At 42.0% G+C, this 15,553-nt stretch overlaps 1 protein-coding gene across 2 annotated transcripts in view; it reads left to right on the top strand.

The window, feature by feature from the left end:
• The window catches only part of MED13L (mediator complex subunit 13L), a 964,037-nt gene that overhangs the window by 116,561 nt on the left and 831,923 nt on the right, over window positions 1-15,553 (top strand). For both annotated transcript variants that reach the window (XM_085634904.1, XM_085634903.1), the window contains exon 2: window positions 6,170-6,407. In XM_085634904.1, the coding sequence (XP_085491030.1) occupies window positions 6,170-6,407 (238 nt within the window). The remainder of the gene's footprint in view (window positions 1-6,169; window positions 6,408-15,553) is intronic.

Here is a 15,553-nt window from a genome sequence, read left to right as displayed (position 1 = left end):
AGTTTAAGAAAACAGCCAAGTCTGTGTGTGGCCAAACATCCATAGACAGCCAAATAGAGAGCAATCTTTTATGAGAGAGAAGAGTTTAACAGTTACTAGGCATAGAGAGCGTGCAAAAGAGTGTTATCAAATAAAACTGTCTACATTTCAGGGCCACAGTTTATAAGCGTTAGCAAGGTAAAAAATTGTATGTTTGCAGATAGATCTCCATTATAGAATCTTACATAATCCCTACCCTGATTAGATCCTTTTCTTTTAGTGGTAGACTTCTGGTGGCTTCTAGCAAAATAGCTGAAAAGGAGCTATGTAGTTGTCTGGAGCGATGGGCTGAGTCAGGGCTCTAGCAAGACTCAAAGTGAAGGGTGGTTTGCATGACGATATACTTATACAGTTGGACATCATTTTTATCATGGTCCCCTCTATGCTGTTCAGTTTTTCTTGCTGTGGTTTTTCTGATGATAGCATACTTCGCATGAAGCAAGTCACACAAAATAGTGGCGGGAGACTGGGCAGAAGTGTCCATTAGTGTGACATGTTTTGCATTAACCGGTCTGTGGTTGAAAATGGTGTTAAGTTATTTAATATGCAATGTAACATATTGACAAGAATGCATGTTACGTGAAATTCTGGAATTGATCTATTGCATTTTAATTTTCAGCAAGGCCTACTCGATACCCAATTGTCTAAAAGGGTACAGTCTAAAAAGGATCCTAGCATGCTGACACCCTTCCCAGCTTCAGCCTCCAAGTAAAAAAACTACATTGGTCTGAACATTTTAGGCAAAAAGATTAGTTTTCTCACCCTTCTGTTGCAGGTGTGTGATGATAAATTTGGGTAGAGTCGTGTGAATATTTTGTCTAGAAAATTATCCTTTGTCCTGCAGAAAATGTTTTGCGGTTTCAGACACATTCAGTACATATAATTTGGCAGAGGAGTGTAGAAGGCACTGTAGCAATTACTTATCAGAGAACCTAAACATACTGGAGTCTGGCACGCGAAAATTAAATGTTTCCAGAAGGTGAGGAAGCTGGACCATATCAAAGCTGTGAAGATATCTGCGATAGTCCACAGTCCAATAACCTTTACTTGCAGGAAGGGGTAAAGCCTTCATAGCATTTTTTTCAGCAAATCTGACGAGCTGCCAGCCAAGATGTTTTAGAGATGATATTTCTCGTTTATTGTGACCTTAGCCAATAACTTTCATGTGGGATTTACTTTTGGGTAATTTGAATAGTAACCATCTTCCTGTATGAAAAATAGAGTATGCCAAGTAGGGCACATTATCATTGGGCTAACCTTTTTAGTATTGATATGTATTTTAGACTTTTTAACTTTCTTGTGTATTTTAATGCAGTGGAGTATTAAAGTTGCCTACCTGTATACAGCTTGTCTAGCTTTGACTTTTTATGAAATTCATATTTTTAATCATCCACTATTGTAAAAATAAAAATCCTTGTTTTGTAATTATTATTGCACTATTAAATTAGTTAATTATATACAATAGCCTTTTTACTTCGTTATTTTGACCTTTTTTAAGTGGGTATAACTCTACACTTCCAAACACTAACTTCAGACTATACAACACAACTACTCAAAGGGTCACTGTGAAGTAGGGTGGCTCATATTTGAGTCTGGGAAAAACTTACGAACCGTAAAGAACTTCAGTATCAGGAATGTACCATTTCATTTCCAACATTATTCCTCGTTCAGATTAATCTGCTTTCCAATTATAATAGCATTATAAAGAAACTGGGAAAGGTTGGAGTGACACTCGTCTTGTTGAAAAAGACTTTACTCGGTCTCCCACACTGCTTCCCTTTAGAACTGGGTGTTCAACTAATCGCACTTGAAGGTGTGTCAATGTTCTTAAATTATAAATATTGTACAGTGCTCCTCTCACAGTGTGAGCTGTAGTTTTTGCCACCATTACCCTTCTGTTGAGGCTCGTGTTAATAAATGTTCTTTTTATGGAGATCACTTGCTTTGAAAGTTAGGCCATTATTCCACCCAAAGCCACGAGTAACTGATCAGAATTCTGAAAATCCTTTGTCATGTTCCGATAATACCTCGAAGACTCCTTGTTGGGAGCATGCATAGCCTTTTTTAGGTTTTTCCTACAGCGCGCATGAGCTAGAAAAAAAATCTTAAGGGGCTTAGAGCCCACCCATTACTTATCTTTACTCACCATTGGTTGACTTCCACGTCACTTGGTGTTTTTTTTTATTTATCATTGTTTCTCTGTGTGTGAATGCCATGGCGTATGGACCAAGTACAGCTTACTGTGGCCAGTGTCCTTCCACTGATCGCAGGCCCCTACAGGTATTCTTTTGTTACTTTTGGACATCCACTCTTGCTGAGTGCATATCCAAAAGTAACTCTCCTTCATCCCGCCCGTGCTCCCCCACCCTCCATTTTTATTAACCCCCACCCTCCCACTCTTCGGAGTGCTCTAGGATAACCTCTAATTCCGTGATACTGAAAGAATGGCCCATGGGCCACTTGCGGCCCTCCTGAATGTTACATGCAGTCCCTGGGTGAGCAGCTGTTCTGGGCTGCTTCTTAGTTTACAGAGAACTAATATTCATAAAGATGTTAAACTGCAAGTATTTAATTACGGACCAACTGAAAGAAAAGAAGCGCAGGTGCACTGCACCGCTATTAACTTGACACTGTCAATTTTAAAGACATCTGGCCACAAATGTGTTAAAATAGAAAGTCCCTGAAGTATTCAAAATCTGTTATTTCATTAACATGCAGAAGCGTTTCAGCTTAGTACATCAGATCATATCAGTGCAACTCAAAGTTTTTTTTTTTTTTAAAGTGACCATTTTCAAACATGAATGTTGAAACATTCATGCAACCCCCCTCCAATCCTAACTATGCCAGTAGTGAACTAAGAGTCAAGTCAGTTGTTATGTGCACCCTCTAGCTGGTCTGGGTTGCTATTATTCATGAACCGTAGTTTATAGTTTATTAAATGAAACCCAAGAGCAGGTTTTGTACAGCACTAATCCTAAAGTAATGTGTTTCAAATGTCCTCTTATATGTGATTATGAAAAAAGAGGCAAAGTGAAATAAAGCAAGTGCCTAGGATCACACAATTTAGTCAAGTGGGAAAGCTGGGATTGATGCCAGCTTTTCTGGGTTTACATTATGAAATTCAGCCACTAGAAACACATGCATCGCCTCCTTGACTTTTACTGGGTTTTTTTTTTTTTTTTAATATGGTATTTTACAGTGCATTCCTGATTCAGTTCTTCCATTCTTGGTCTGCTCTTTATCATCAAAGGTTGCAGTACTATCCATGAAAGTGGCATCTTCCCGAAATAATTCACACAGTGCCTCCACTAAAGTGAATTAATGTTTGGAAAAAGATTTCTCTAGAGTGCCACGTCCATCCTATAACCGCTTTCCCCAGTGACCAACTCTGAACCTCCTGTCTCTTAATGTTCTAGATTGTACAACAGAAACTTAATAAATGCATGAGAACTGTGCACAATAGCCATCACTAATCATACCTGAAGTAACGTGTGCAACTGAAAGCGGCTTGCTTTACCTTGCAACATGCCCCCGCCACCCCCACACACAGACATATCATTCAAACTAGCTTTCAAAAAAATGCATCAGTTTCTTTTTAGCTGAGACACTGGCTTATTTTTAGAAATACAGTGACCACTTGCTGAGCTGGTCTGTCCAGTTTATTACCTGAAAAAGAAAAGTTGATCTGTAAGTAAAACCCTACCCGTCAACCTCTGCCCAGGGTTCAGCTTGAAATCCACCCACTAACCATTATATTTTTTATGTAAAGATTAACAGTACTGTGGAACTGGCTTCCCTAGTAAGGACACCATAACTGCAGTGAAGTAATGAATTATCTGTGCATTAGATATTGGGCCTATATCTCCAGCACGCTGCTATGCAACTAACGTACAAGAATGGGTCTCTTATTGAATGGAGATGAGCGGCTACCCATACCACACTGTGAATCTTCCGTTCTCCCTGTAACTTTGGGCGGAGCTTTGTATTGCCTTATCAAATTTGACATATATTAATACAGTTAAACTATATTTAGAGCAGGATTTCATAAAAAATGCATAAACATCTTTAAGTGATTTCGAGTCACAGAGGCTTAGGAGTTCTGGGATTACTTAGTGGCTGAAAGAATGCTTCTGAGGTGTTGGAAATCCACACTTAGTGAAATATGTAAACTGTTTGTATATGATAGATGGCATTTTAGAGCTAAAAGATTACAAAATTACAATTTAGAGTAATTTTATTGAACTCTATGCCCAGCTTAGAGTACATTAGGAGGAGAACTGTAATTGTTGTAGGTGGATTGTCGCAGAAGGAATTCTGTTTTAGTCAGGTCAGCCTGGTTAAACTCCAGTGTTTCGTAGTGTATTGCACTTTCTAAGACGCACCCTTTTCTTAATGCGCACAAGTATTGAGAGTGTGTTAAATATGGAGCTCTTTGTTACCTATTTTTTTTAAAAAATATTTTTATTACATTTTTCCATCAGTGCAGTGAAACCAACAACAGAAAAAAATAAAGGACTCAATCCTCAATGTATATATCGGGAGAAATCCGTACTTCCCGCGTTTCCTCCCTAATGCCCCATAGCTCTTTGTTACCTATGTAAGACTGCATTATACAGTAGGTATAATCAAAACACCGATAAAATCCGAGTACCTCCTGATGTATCTGTACATTGTTCAGCAATGCATATGATAGATTTTGAAAAAAGATACCCTACAAACAATTAAAAGTAAATTCCAAATTGTAAAATGCATTATGAAAACCAGCAAAGCACTGGCAATTCCGGAACGAAGTGCACGTTCCAAACGATTTAACGTCTCTTGAAAGAAACTTAAAAGCCCTCTTGCAAGAAGGCGTAATAAGGAGGGTAGAAGTCTATTGAGAGGACCTACTGCGATTTCCTGGCACTTCATGCCCTGGAAATTGATCACGTGGCTGTTCAGTCAAATCAGTGTGCAGTGCTCATTCCTATGCCCTACATGTTCATTAGGATTATCCATTATTTAATTAGCAATGGTCTCTAGAGCCTGCTTTTATCTTCTATGATTCCCCATTGTGGATATTAGGCACCCGGGGTAGGAAGAAACGCTGTGGAAGTAGGCGTTGTGTGTAGGTAGGTGCTCTTCCCCACTACTGATGCAAATGAACTATTGTGACCTAACAGATTGTGTAAACACCACACTGTGCAAACAGAGGCAGCTTTGAACATAGCGCATGCAGTGGACACCTGGGACTGTATCGGAACTGTCCTGGCTCGGCATAGAGAGCGTCTTTTTGTTATAAGCTTAGAGTGCTGAAAGTTAATACATATACATCAGAATTTCTTCCAATTAATGCAGTCAACGCAAGTTGGACACAGTGAGCAGGGGTTGGCTCTATGTGCTTTCGGGTTGTGTTAACTAAAGGTCCTGCATTAACTCGGAGTTTCCGAGTTCTGTGTGTAAGGTGTAGATACCTCAAAAGAAAACATGCGCTCAGCCACAGGGCACGCGCTTTAGGGTAGGGTTCCCGCAGAGCTGCCCCTGTTTGTACTCGCACTGTACGTGTTCCTGGCGAAAATCTTTGCTTGAAATTGAAAAAATAGAAGTGCAGGTACTTTGTATCAGATTACCTGCTTGCTTCTGTGAAGTGTCGGTACTCTTCCATTAAAAGTAATGTCACTCTTTAAGTGCCGGTACTCTCCCTCTCAGAATGAAAAAGTTCCGGTACTCTGTACCGGACAGTACCGGCCCATTTAAAGCACTGCAAAATGACAATTGCAGATTGCGGAAAGGTCATAGGATATCACCCTGTCTGCAGCGCCGAGATTGACCCCGTCAATCGGGATGTGTAGAGCGCTGGCACTAAAGACGGGTTATTTGTATTTTGGGCTCAGTCAGTGTCGACCATTTGGCTAGTTTGCCGGCCAGCTTTGAGGAGGACATGGGCTAATGGCTTTATTGCCCGTACGCTCTTGGCTGCTAAGAGCAATGTTAGTTAACCCTCACATAATTTTCTGCTTCTGGTTGTAATTTGGGGGCGGGCAATTGATGTTCACATTCTCTGCAGAGGACGGTAACGCGTCTCCGTGCATAAGTCAGTAACGCTCAGATGTGACACCTGTAACCGGTCCCCTCTCTCTCTCCTCTCTAGGCGGAGCTCACAGGCATCAAGTGGCGCAGGTACAGTTTTCAAGGCCATGGGGAGTGCGGACCCATCATCTCTGCCCCAGCCCAGGATGACCCCATTCTGCTCAGCTTCATCCGGTGCCTGCAGTCCAACCTTCTCTGTGTGTGGCGCCGGGAGGTGAAGCCGGACCGGAAGGAACTGTGGATTTTCTGGTGGGGAGACGAACCGAACCTGCTTGACGTTATCCACCGCGAGCTGCACAGTAAGTCACGTTCGCTTCTCTTTTATCTTGGCTTCTCTTTACGCTCAGGTGTGGTGCGGAATTGACTTTGGGAGCTCGCGGAGCAGTCAAAATAGCACAAACGTCTTACAGTTTGAAGATTTATTTGAGAACTAATGGTTCCCGCCCTTCCTGTGTGCATGTTTGTTTTCCGAACACAGTGTCCGCAGCTTGTTTGCAGACCGCGCGTGGAGCATGGCGCAGTCCGTCGGATTGGTCAGCGGCCGAACAGCCCTGTCTGCTTTGTTCTTAACGCTTGTGCTTTGCCGCCATGCCTCCGAGCGGGCTCTGTCCGCCAATGGCTGCAGCCTGAAGCTCGGAGCTTCCGCATGCGCTGGGCGGGAAAATCAGGCGTTCGGCTTCCACCCTCTGCTCTACAGTTCCTATCAATCCAGTTTATCAACCGTTGTGTCGTCCGTAAATGTTTCCTGCAGACGCTTTGTTGCCATCTTGTGTGTGCGTTTCCTTGTAGCATATGTTTAATGTTGTTTTTCCCTTTGAGTGCCTTACAATGCATTAACGAATTCCAGACATTTAGTTTGACGTTACAGGGTAATTAACGGGGTCAAAGACAAGGAAACCTGAGCCACGTGACCCATGACAGATGTAAACTTGCTTCTTGAAAGCGCAGGATGACACGTGGTGTTTTCTTTATTGAAAGAATTGTGCCTACAGACCTTTCCATGAAATTGAATTTGTAGACACAGTGGGGAAGAGTAAAAGGGGAGGAAAGTGATTTTGAAGAATTAAAAGTAGTAGCTTGGCAACCTGCGCTAAGTAAGAGGGAGATAATTCTTAAATCAATAAGTTGAAGGCGTTCCAGAAGCAGCAGGAGTTGATTTAAAGGATATCATCTTTTTGGCCTTGTGTAAGGTGGGCACTCTCTGAGCAAAGGGAAAGATCCAGAAGGACACAGAGTTGAATGTATTGAGTGGGCCTTTGATTGTTGATGTGTGAGATGAAAATGTTTTTTAGTATAAACTTCTGTGAGGAAATGTTTTGGATTTGAAAACTAGTTGGTTGTGCCAAAAATAAGGAGTTTGAAATGAGAAGATAAAACTGAATGTTGATTGAATACGGGAGAATCCAGGACCTAAATGGTGACCCCCCCCCCAAAAAAAAGGCCTTTTCATCCATATTATAACATAGCAGCTGCAAACATACTGCCTTCTCCTCGAGGCCAGGCCCTTACTTTTGAAAGCAAGCATGGCTCGTTTTTAGTTTGGAGAGCTAGGCCAAGTTGTGCTTGGAAAGATGCAGTTGACTAATTTTTGGGTGAAGGTAGTGTACGACTCCTTGCATTTTACATAACCGATTTAAGTGATAAAATGCAAAGTTAAACACCTTTGGAGAGTGAGTAGGGAGCATAGTTGGGGCAGTTAAGTGTAAATAGATGCACCACTATGGAAATTGGTGCTCCTTTTACTTTGAGATGCCTTGGCATGTAGTGCCTAAAGAGCTTCTAAACAGCTTGAATTTGTGCAGGCACAGATTTGAACCCCTCTGGTTATATCCAAACCTTTCATCCTAAGTCAATACATTGAACACCATTGAGTTGGTTAGTAGTGATTCTTTACACTAGATAGGTTTAACCTCTCCATTGCTTAAGCCATGACTTTGGGCTTCATATTAGTTTGTAACAGTTGGGTCAAGAATATCAGTGAGTCCTCTGATATTTTAGTCATTTAAAGCAGCTACTTGTCCAGTTCCTCTTCTGCGGCATAATTACTAAAGGTTTATTTTTTGTTACACCACAATCTTTTTTTTTTTTTTGTTATTGTGCATTGTATGCTTTTACATCAAGATGGACAGGATTATTCAGTGCAAACAAGCATGTGTGGTTATAAGAAAGAAAATGCACCCCATTTCTTATTCTTTTGCCCTTCATATGGCAGGGCAAGAACTAAGTGATTGATCCCTATTTGTAGGAACCTCTGCACTAGAAGAAATGAACAGGTGTATAGAAGTCTCCAAATAGACTTGGCACCCAATATGTTTTTAGCTATTTCCAGATTTTTTTGCATGCATGGCAAATACGGAAAAGACAGACCACTGTAGCAGTTTTAAAGTACATTGATAGTTGAGGTCTTATTAATATTTGGCAAATGTTAAACTATTAATTTGGCAGTGCAACCCTTTCAGGGCCCTGGATGTAGCATAGCCCTTAACTTGTATACTAGCACTTTCCTTCTTTTAGAAATGTTTTTATGTATGTTTTTAATCTTTGTTATTAACCTTGTTATTTACTGTTGTATGTATCTCTTTCATGGTAATGTACTGAAATAGCGCATGAAACACATTGCAATCTAGTCTGTGGTATGTCTCTAATACTCCGAGTTAGTTTTATATAGTTATTCTGTGAGATTTTTAAAATTTATAGTCTGATGTGCCTAACCCTGCAATTATACATGATCGTATAGATACTCAGGGCTGGCTCTAGGGCGGTGCGATCAGTGCCACCGCACCGGGCGCTAACTTGGGGTGGGGGGGGGGGGGGGGGGGGAGTCATTTTTGCAAGTGTATTATCATTTAAGCACCTGCTGCTGCTTTCCAGCCTCCAGCAATATTCAGGCATCAATTAAAATGTCAAGATAACTCCGGTGATTAATCGTCCAGAGACCGGAGGCATGTCTAGTGGAAGTTTTGACTCGCCCTAAGGTAGCGCAGAGGGTTAAAAATGCCTGCTGCTAAGAACATGTACCATGCAGAATACAAAGTGCATATAATGTAAATAGGTCAGTGGGTTACTGCTTCTGTAAGAGAGATCCTTTTTGTTACTTTTCGTTTACAAGTCAAAATCCTAATATAGAACATTGAGCTATTAACTGTAATCAAAGAGATGCATGCAAACTGCAAGGTATATGTTAGAGCTATATGTTTTCTTGCCCAATTTTTTATTATCATAACCTTGCCAAAAGGGTTCATTTGGGTATAGAACTATTATTTTTATTAAAGAGAACCCCTAACCATGATCTGTTTTAATTTCTAAATTTGTGCTTTTTCAGAATGACTCTTAAATTGTATTGCCTACCAGTATCGACATGTAACTCATATACTACACCTTGTAATCCTGTCTGATGTAACATTTCCTATACACTGATTTACACACACATGATTGTCTCTATGTAAAGTGTGTGTGGTGTACACTGCTGACCCCTTACACTAGTATGAGCGGTGCTTTAAAACTAAATGAATCTGAGAGACAGTGGTTATGGAGACTTGAGAGGCACTGTTAAAGGGTGGTAGTGAGGGAATCTGTGGCAGAGGTGGTCATTGGGGGAGGGGCGCCAACAGACATTGTCGCACAGGGCGCCACCAGCGCTAAAGCCGGCCCTGTAGATACTTTGGAAACGTTATGGCTACCTAAATGCTGTCTTTGTCCCACTACAACCTGGAGTTGCCTTTGGACACTTAAAATCTGTCCCTATCACCCATTCTCTTGTGTTATATATCTTTTAGCAATGGCTCAGTATGCTCAAACAAGATTAACTGGAAGTAATCAACTTTGTCGGTCCCAAGAGACTGATGTGGGGCTAGACATAATTGATTAGAATATATAAACGCCATAAATAGACAAATTGCTGCAACATATTTGCTGCAACAAGTATGTCCTTATTGCTCCTGATTATCCTCTGTTGTCTCCCGCACTGTGCTGTAAAAGAATATATCTACCATTAGCACTGTAAGACTGCTCTCCATTGTAATTTATTTGTAGATCAAAATATCTCGATCAAGTTAGCTCAGTAAATGGGTCATGAACAGTACCCGAAGGAACCATTTTTATGTTGATTGTATGAACAAAAGTTTACGTTCATGAATGAAACCTATTATGCCAATAGGGTTTTGACTGCGCTTGATCTTCAAACAGAATTGTTCTTCAATTGTTGAGAGTGCATTTGTGGAATTAGGAATTAGCTTGTGAATCCATAGTTGCTTCTAATTTCCTCACATCAAATGGTTAAAATTATTTTATACTAAAGTTCATAAAATCTGTTTAAGCACATAAAATCGGAATATTCCAGAATACCCTTTGGGATCTTTTGTAGCCAGTTCAGTTTTCATTCTCGACGTTTTGATGGAAACATTCTTATTTGTTAGCTCAGATATGCATTTCCTCGCTATCCTCACCCGCTTACAATTTCAAATAGTTTTGTTTTAATGATGTCTCCAGTTTTTCCTAGTAAAATCAACCTATCACTTCTGACTGCTGTTTTCCTGCCTGAGCTGAAGAGGGATTTGCTGTCCTTTATTGATAAACATGGCCTATGGAAATGAAATGTGGGTTTTTATAGAGCGCGTTTTTGCCGTGGCATCTTAGCGCTAGCTGTCCAGTGACTGTGAAGGAGTTGGGCTAGTTGACTAGACTTTGTGAGCGAACAACCATGTTTTCAATGCCTTTCTGAACATTAACAGGTTGGTTTGTTTCCTAAGATTAATGGGAATCGTATTCCACAGTTTTGGGGCCAGATGTAGAAAACTTCTGCCACCCTATTTTACTGTTTTATCATTGGAACCACCAGCAAGGACGCGGTTGCCGATCTAAGCTCTCGTTGAGGTGCGTGGCGCTTGATATGTGAGTTAAGGTAAGCTGAGACAGCCCTGTGCAGAGTCTTATGCAGAATGCACATTGATTTAAAATGGATTCTTGCCTGTCCTGGACTGGTAGACCGTGCAAGTCCCGAATGGCGTGGCTTACTGGGCTAAACTTTGGAATTTTAAGAAGTAGACGTGCCGCTGCATTTTGTAGCGTCCGTAATTTGCTTATCACGCTCTTCTTTGCTCCCAAATAAAGCGCGTTACAATAATCAATTTTAGACCGTATCAAGGCCGTGATGAGTCTTTTTGAGGGCCATGGGGATAAAAGATAGAATCTTTCTGAGGACTTTTAAAGTAAAAAAGCAGGAGGAGGTAATGTTGTTAACCTGTTCAGATAGAGAGAGCTGGTCATCTATTTTAATCCCAAGGTTTTTTACTTGTTTAACGGGCTACTTCGAGCCACGAGGTAGATTTCCAGATGGAAGTATCTCTTCCAAACGTGACCACTTCCGTTTTTCCAGTGTTTAATTTTAAACAGTTGTCCAACATCCAGGAAATGACGTGTCTCATGCAGTTGCTAAAATTAATTGCCGCTTCTTCAGGTTTGGATGTTAAAGAAGACCATTATTTGTGTGTTGTCAGCGTAGCATACCACTTTAAAACCATGGGACCGTATGAGTCTGGCTAGTGGGGTAATGTAACTTTAAACAAGGTAGGGGAGAGTGAAGATTCCTGGGGAACTCCACACGGCAATCTGTAGGGATGCGATTTATGTTCTTCCATCGTGATGGTTTGCTCTCTACCAGTTAGATATGTCCGGACAATATCAGACGCTTTGTTCACGATTCCTACATCGGCCAGGCGCTGAATTAATATGGTGATCAACCGTATCAAATGCGGCTGATAAGTCTAGTAAGATCAGTATGGCCTTCCTCCCTCCATCAGGTTGAATACGTATATCCTCCGTAGCAGCAATCAATGCTGATTCTGTGCTATGACGTGGATGTAAACCGTGTTGCGCCGAGTCAAGTTTATCATTGGTCTCTATGAAGGATAAAAGTTCCTCATTTAGGGCTTTTTCCAGAATTTTCGAAGGATTTGATTTGGTGCCAACTTAGTTTGTGTAAATCTAAGGCATCTTGAATGCAAGAGTGGAAACGGAATTGGCAGTGTCAATCCCAGAATAATCTGTTTTCTGGCACAATTGTCAAATTCTGTTAGAAGGATGACTGCTCTGTATTTTATGGAAATATTTGAGGTGAAATTGTGTTTCAGTGGTAAATACACCAGCAACCTCTGTGATGGAGTAGGGGCGTTGGTTATTGAGAAGACCTGTCCTATTAAAAAAAATAAACCTGGTTGTGAAGGAGTTACGGTGGGAGACGCAGGTTTGTGTTACCAGGATGATCACCATCTGCATGGAGGATAGTTGAATGACGTCTGCCCAGTTGAAAGTAAGGCACTTAAGACAGTGACTGATTTATTATTTGAAACCAAAGAAGGAAATGCTGCGCTGTCTTGTTTGATTGTAGGTAAACAAAGTGAATATGGGAAGGCTGTCCAGAGTGTACTTTACAGGATGGTTCCTGTGGATTTTCAGCTTGTCCAAGCAGTTGAAGTTCTGCATTTTTTGAGACCTAGGAGTGAGGAGCGCAGTGATATCTCGCGTGGAACATACATTTCTGTTCGCATGAAGCATGAGAAAAGGTGAATTGTGACAAATTTGGTAAATTCATTTATGATCATTGATGTTTAAACCGATGACCGTTGAGCTGGAAATAGGATGCCTTAGTATAATTGAGATTGCAATAAGTAGGGCTGTGTCTTGTTTTGCGACATGGCTCATACCTCACAAGTGATACGGTTTGTAATGTGATTATTCTTACTACATTGATGTTACCATACTAGCAATCCTGGTCTCTTTGCATTTTACTGATATCTGGCCTGAGCTTGTAGATGAACTTTCATGTGTGTCTTTAAGATAATGGTGAGTTGGCAGACCTGTCAACTGTGTGCCTACCCATCAGCAATGTACTGCTAGTGGATGGTGATCTGTGTCTTTGGTCTCTGGTAAGCCCAAACTGTTTATGCCAGTGTTATTTAGGCCTTGCCCCTCTGGCTTCATTCAGGCATGATCCACCTCTTGGGCTTCTGTCGCTGAAGCACTGAATTTCTAGTTGTGCCTAGTCAACCAATTCCTGCCTATCCTCTGTGCCTGCAATGTAACCTGAGCCCATGGAGCAGACTATGCCTTAATTGCAATCTAAACTTATCATACCTGGTGCCACTGACATCCCCTGTACATCTCCAATGTCACCCAATGGCTAACCTCCGCCGTCTAATACTTGAATGGATCCTTTGCCACCAGTGTGGCACACAACCTGGCTGCTCTTGGTACCTCTGTCACCCAGCCTGACTCTCTGGTGTGTCACTCGTGTCCCTGGGCTCAGCCTGCCCTCTGAGGCTTCATTGTACAACAATCCCTGGTGTCTAATATGCGTCCAGTGGTTGTGTTTTCTACTGTAAACTAGTAAAAGGCTGCCACTAACATTACTCAGTCCCTTAGTTACCCGTTGTGCCTCCAGTGTTACTCGGTCCATGACTGTCCCAAATGCATACCATGTCTACCAGCACCCTGCTCCTTTAATCCCCAGGTCACATTTACATTGGCATTCCAGTCACCCAGTGCTTATTTTGTATACCTCACTTAGAGACTCTTAAAGCTTGGCATGCTGCTTGCATCATGCATATTAGGTACTTTGTAAGTGGTCTTTAAGTGCTTTCGTAAACCTTTTGTGAAATACTTTTATTGGGAGGCCTTTTTAGTTATTAACTTTCGTTCTTTGGCATTGTTCATTTGAACCCAGTGCCATTATCAACTGTACGTCGTTGCATTTCTGATTAATCCTAGTTGTATTGTATGTGCGTTATTTTGTAGCTTGAAATCCTTCTCATAAACAGCTTAAACGTTTACAGTTCTCTGCAGTTTTCCTTCACGATCAGTTAGGGGGACCACCAACGTGCAGGTCATTATGAGCACAGTTACAAATGTTTTATTGTTGATGTCATCATTCATTCTGGATGCTTTGGTCTTATGTTCCCTTTTAACTGACGATGTATATACACCTTTAAACACAGATTTTTTTTTAAGTTGAGGACCGGAGAAGGTGTCCGTAATGACCTGGAGTGAGGGGCTCACCCCAGTCAGTCTCCTTGTCCGTTTAATGCCACTTGGTGCCAGCCTATTTATTCATTCACAGTGTTTTCCGGTAAATCTGGAGGAATGTCTTCCACCTAATGGCAGACCCCGGAGTCGAGTCTAGAGCCCAAAAATCTGCATGGCATCTGTGGTCGACATTTTGTAAAGTATTTCTTGTTTGTTGTGGGGTTTTTTCACGCGCCAGGCTGGCTTATTGTTCGCATTGTCCTCCCTGGGAAATTGCTTTTGTTTACGTTCTAGGTAGGTAGGCCCTCGATATGAAGTGTAGGGACGTTCTCGCGTGTGTATTGGCTGCGGCCCTTCGGACTTTGCTACATCCAGCATGGCTGGCATTTCTGACGTGGCCACACCTGCGTGAAGTCGGATATGTTTGGCTCGGATTTGTGATCGTCTCTGGCGGAGAGGGAAGAGTCTCTTTCCATTCATTCACATGCAGCAATGGCATATTTATAGCAGAGCATATTCTGCATGGAGACAAACTCGTGAAATATGTACGCGAATCAGCGCACTTGCCCGTGTCCTGATGTGTATTACTTGGTCTTCTGTGTTTCTGGCAGTTTGAACATGTGCTACAATATGGTGGCATTGCCCAAGTGTCTTTGTCTAGCGTGGGTTGCTGACAGCGCACTTCTTGTAAACGACTTAAAATGGACGATACTTGGACATGAAGGAGGCTGCTGGCTGCCGGATGTTGTTAGGGAATGTATGTCTGGAAAGCCCGGAAATAAATACTGCATGTTCTGCGCAGTAACCTACCAGTCCTCCGCCTCGAGCAGGCTGTTCACCCCCCCCCCCTTCCCCCCCGTCACTTGAGACCGAAGGAAAGCGAGCCGCTGTAAATGACTGCAGGACCGCTTTAGTAGCAGAGCTCGGTGCTGCCGGGGAGGTGGGAGATGTTTCCGCTCCTGCTGTCACGAAGGCCGGCTGCTGGAGGTGTGCTTGGCAGCCCACGCTGTGCGAGCTGCGGGCTGAGCGGCTCCGTGTCTGCAGGGCCTGCTTTCTGCAGGTAGCATGCTTTCATGTATAATTGAGGAGTGTGGCCCAATACTGCTGCATCGCCATTCCACTCAGGTTAATCTTTTATGAGGTACCTGCGCCGAGCCCAGGCGCTCGTGACATTCCTCCTTATCCAGCTGCACTTAAATAATGGATGCGACTTCCCTTCAGGAAAACCATTTATTCAGTCTTTCAGCGGCAGCATGGGAAGGGACCGCGTTAGTGGGCTTGGCTGGCTGAAGATGCCTTATGCTTATCTGTATTAGAATAAAAAAAGAGAAAAATGTAAAACTAAGTATTTTGAACCTAACTTGTTAATGATACGTATTGAGTTTAGATTTGAGTGACTTTGCGGGGATATGGGTGCCGCCTTGTC

Source organism: Triturus cristatus, chromosome 11 (genome assembly GCF_964204655.1).
Source record: "Triturus cristatus chromosome 11, aTriCri1.1, whole genome shotgun sequence".
In the NCBI taxonomy this organism is placed as follows: Eukaryota; Metazoa; Chordata; class Amphibia; order Caudata; family Salamandridae; genus Triturus; species Triturus cristatus.
The sequence above is the reverse complement of the archived record's forward strand: the minus strand, read 5'-3'. Positions and strand labels throughout refer to the sequence as shown.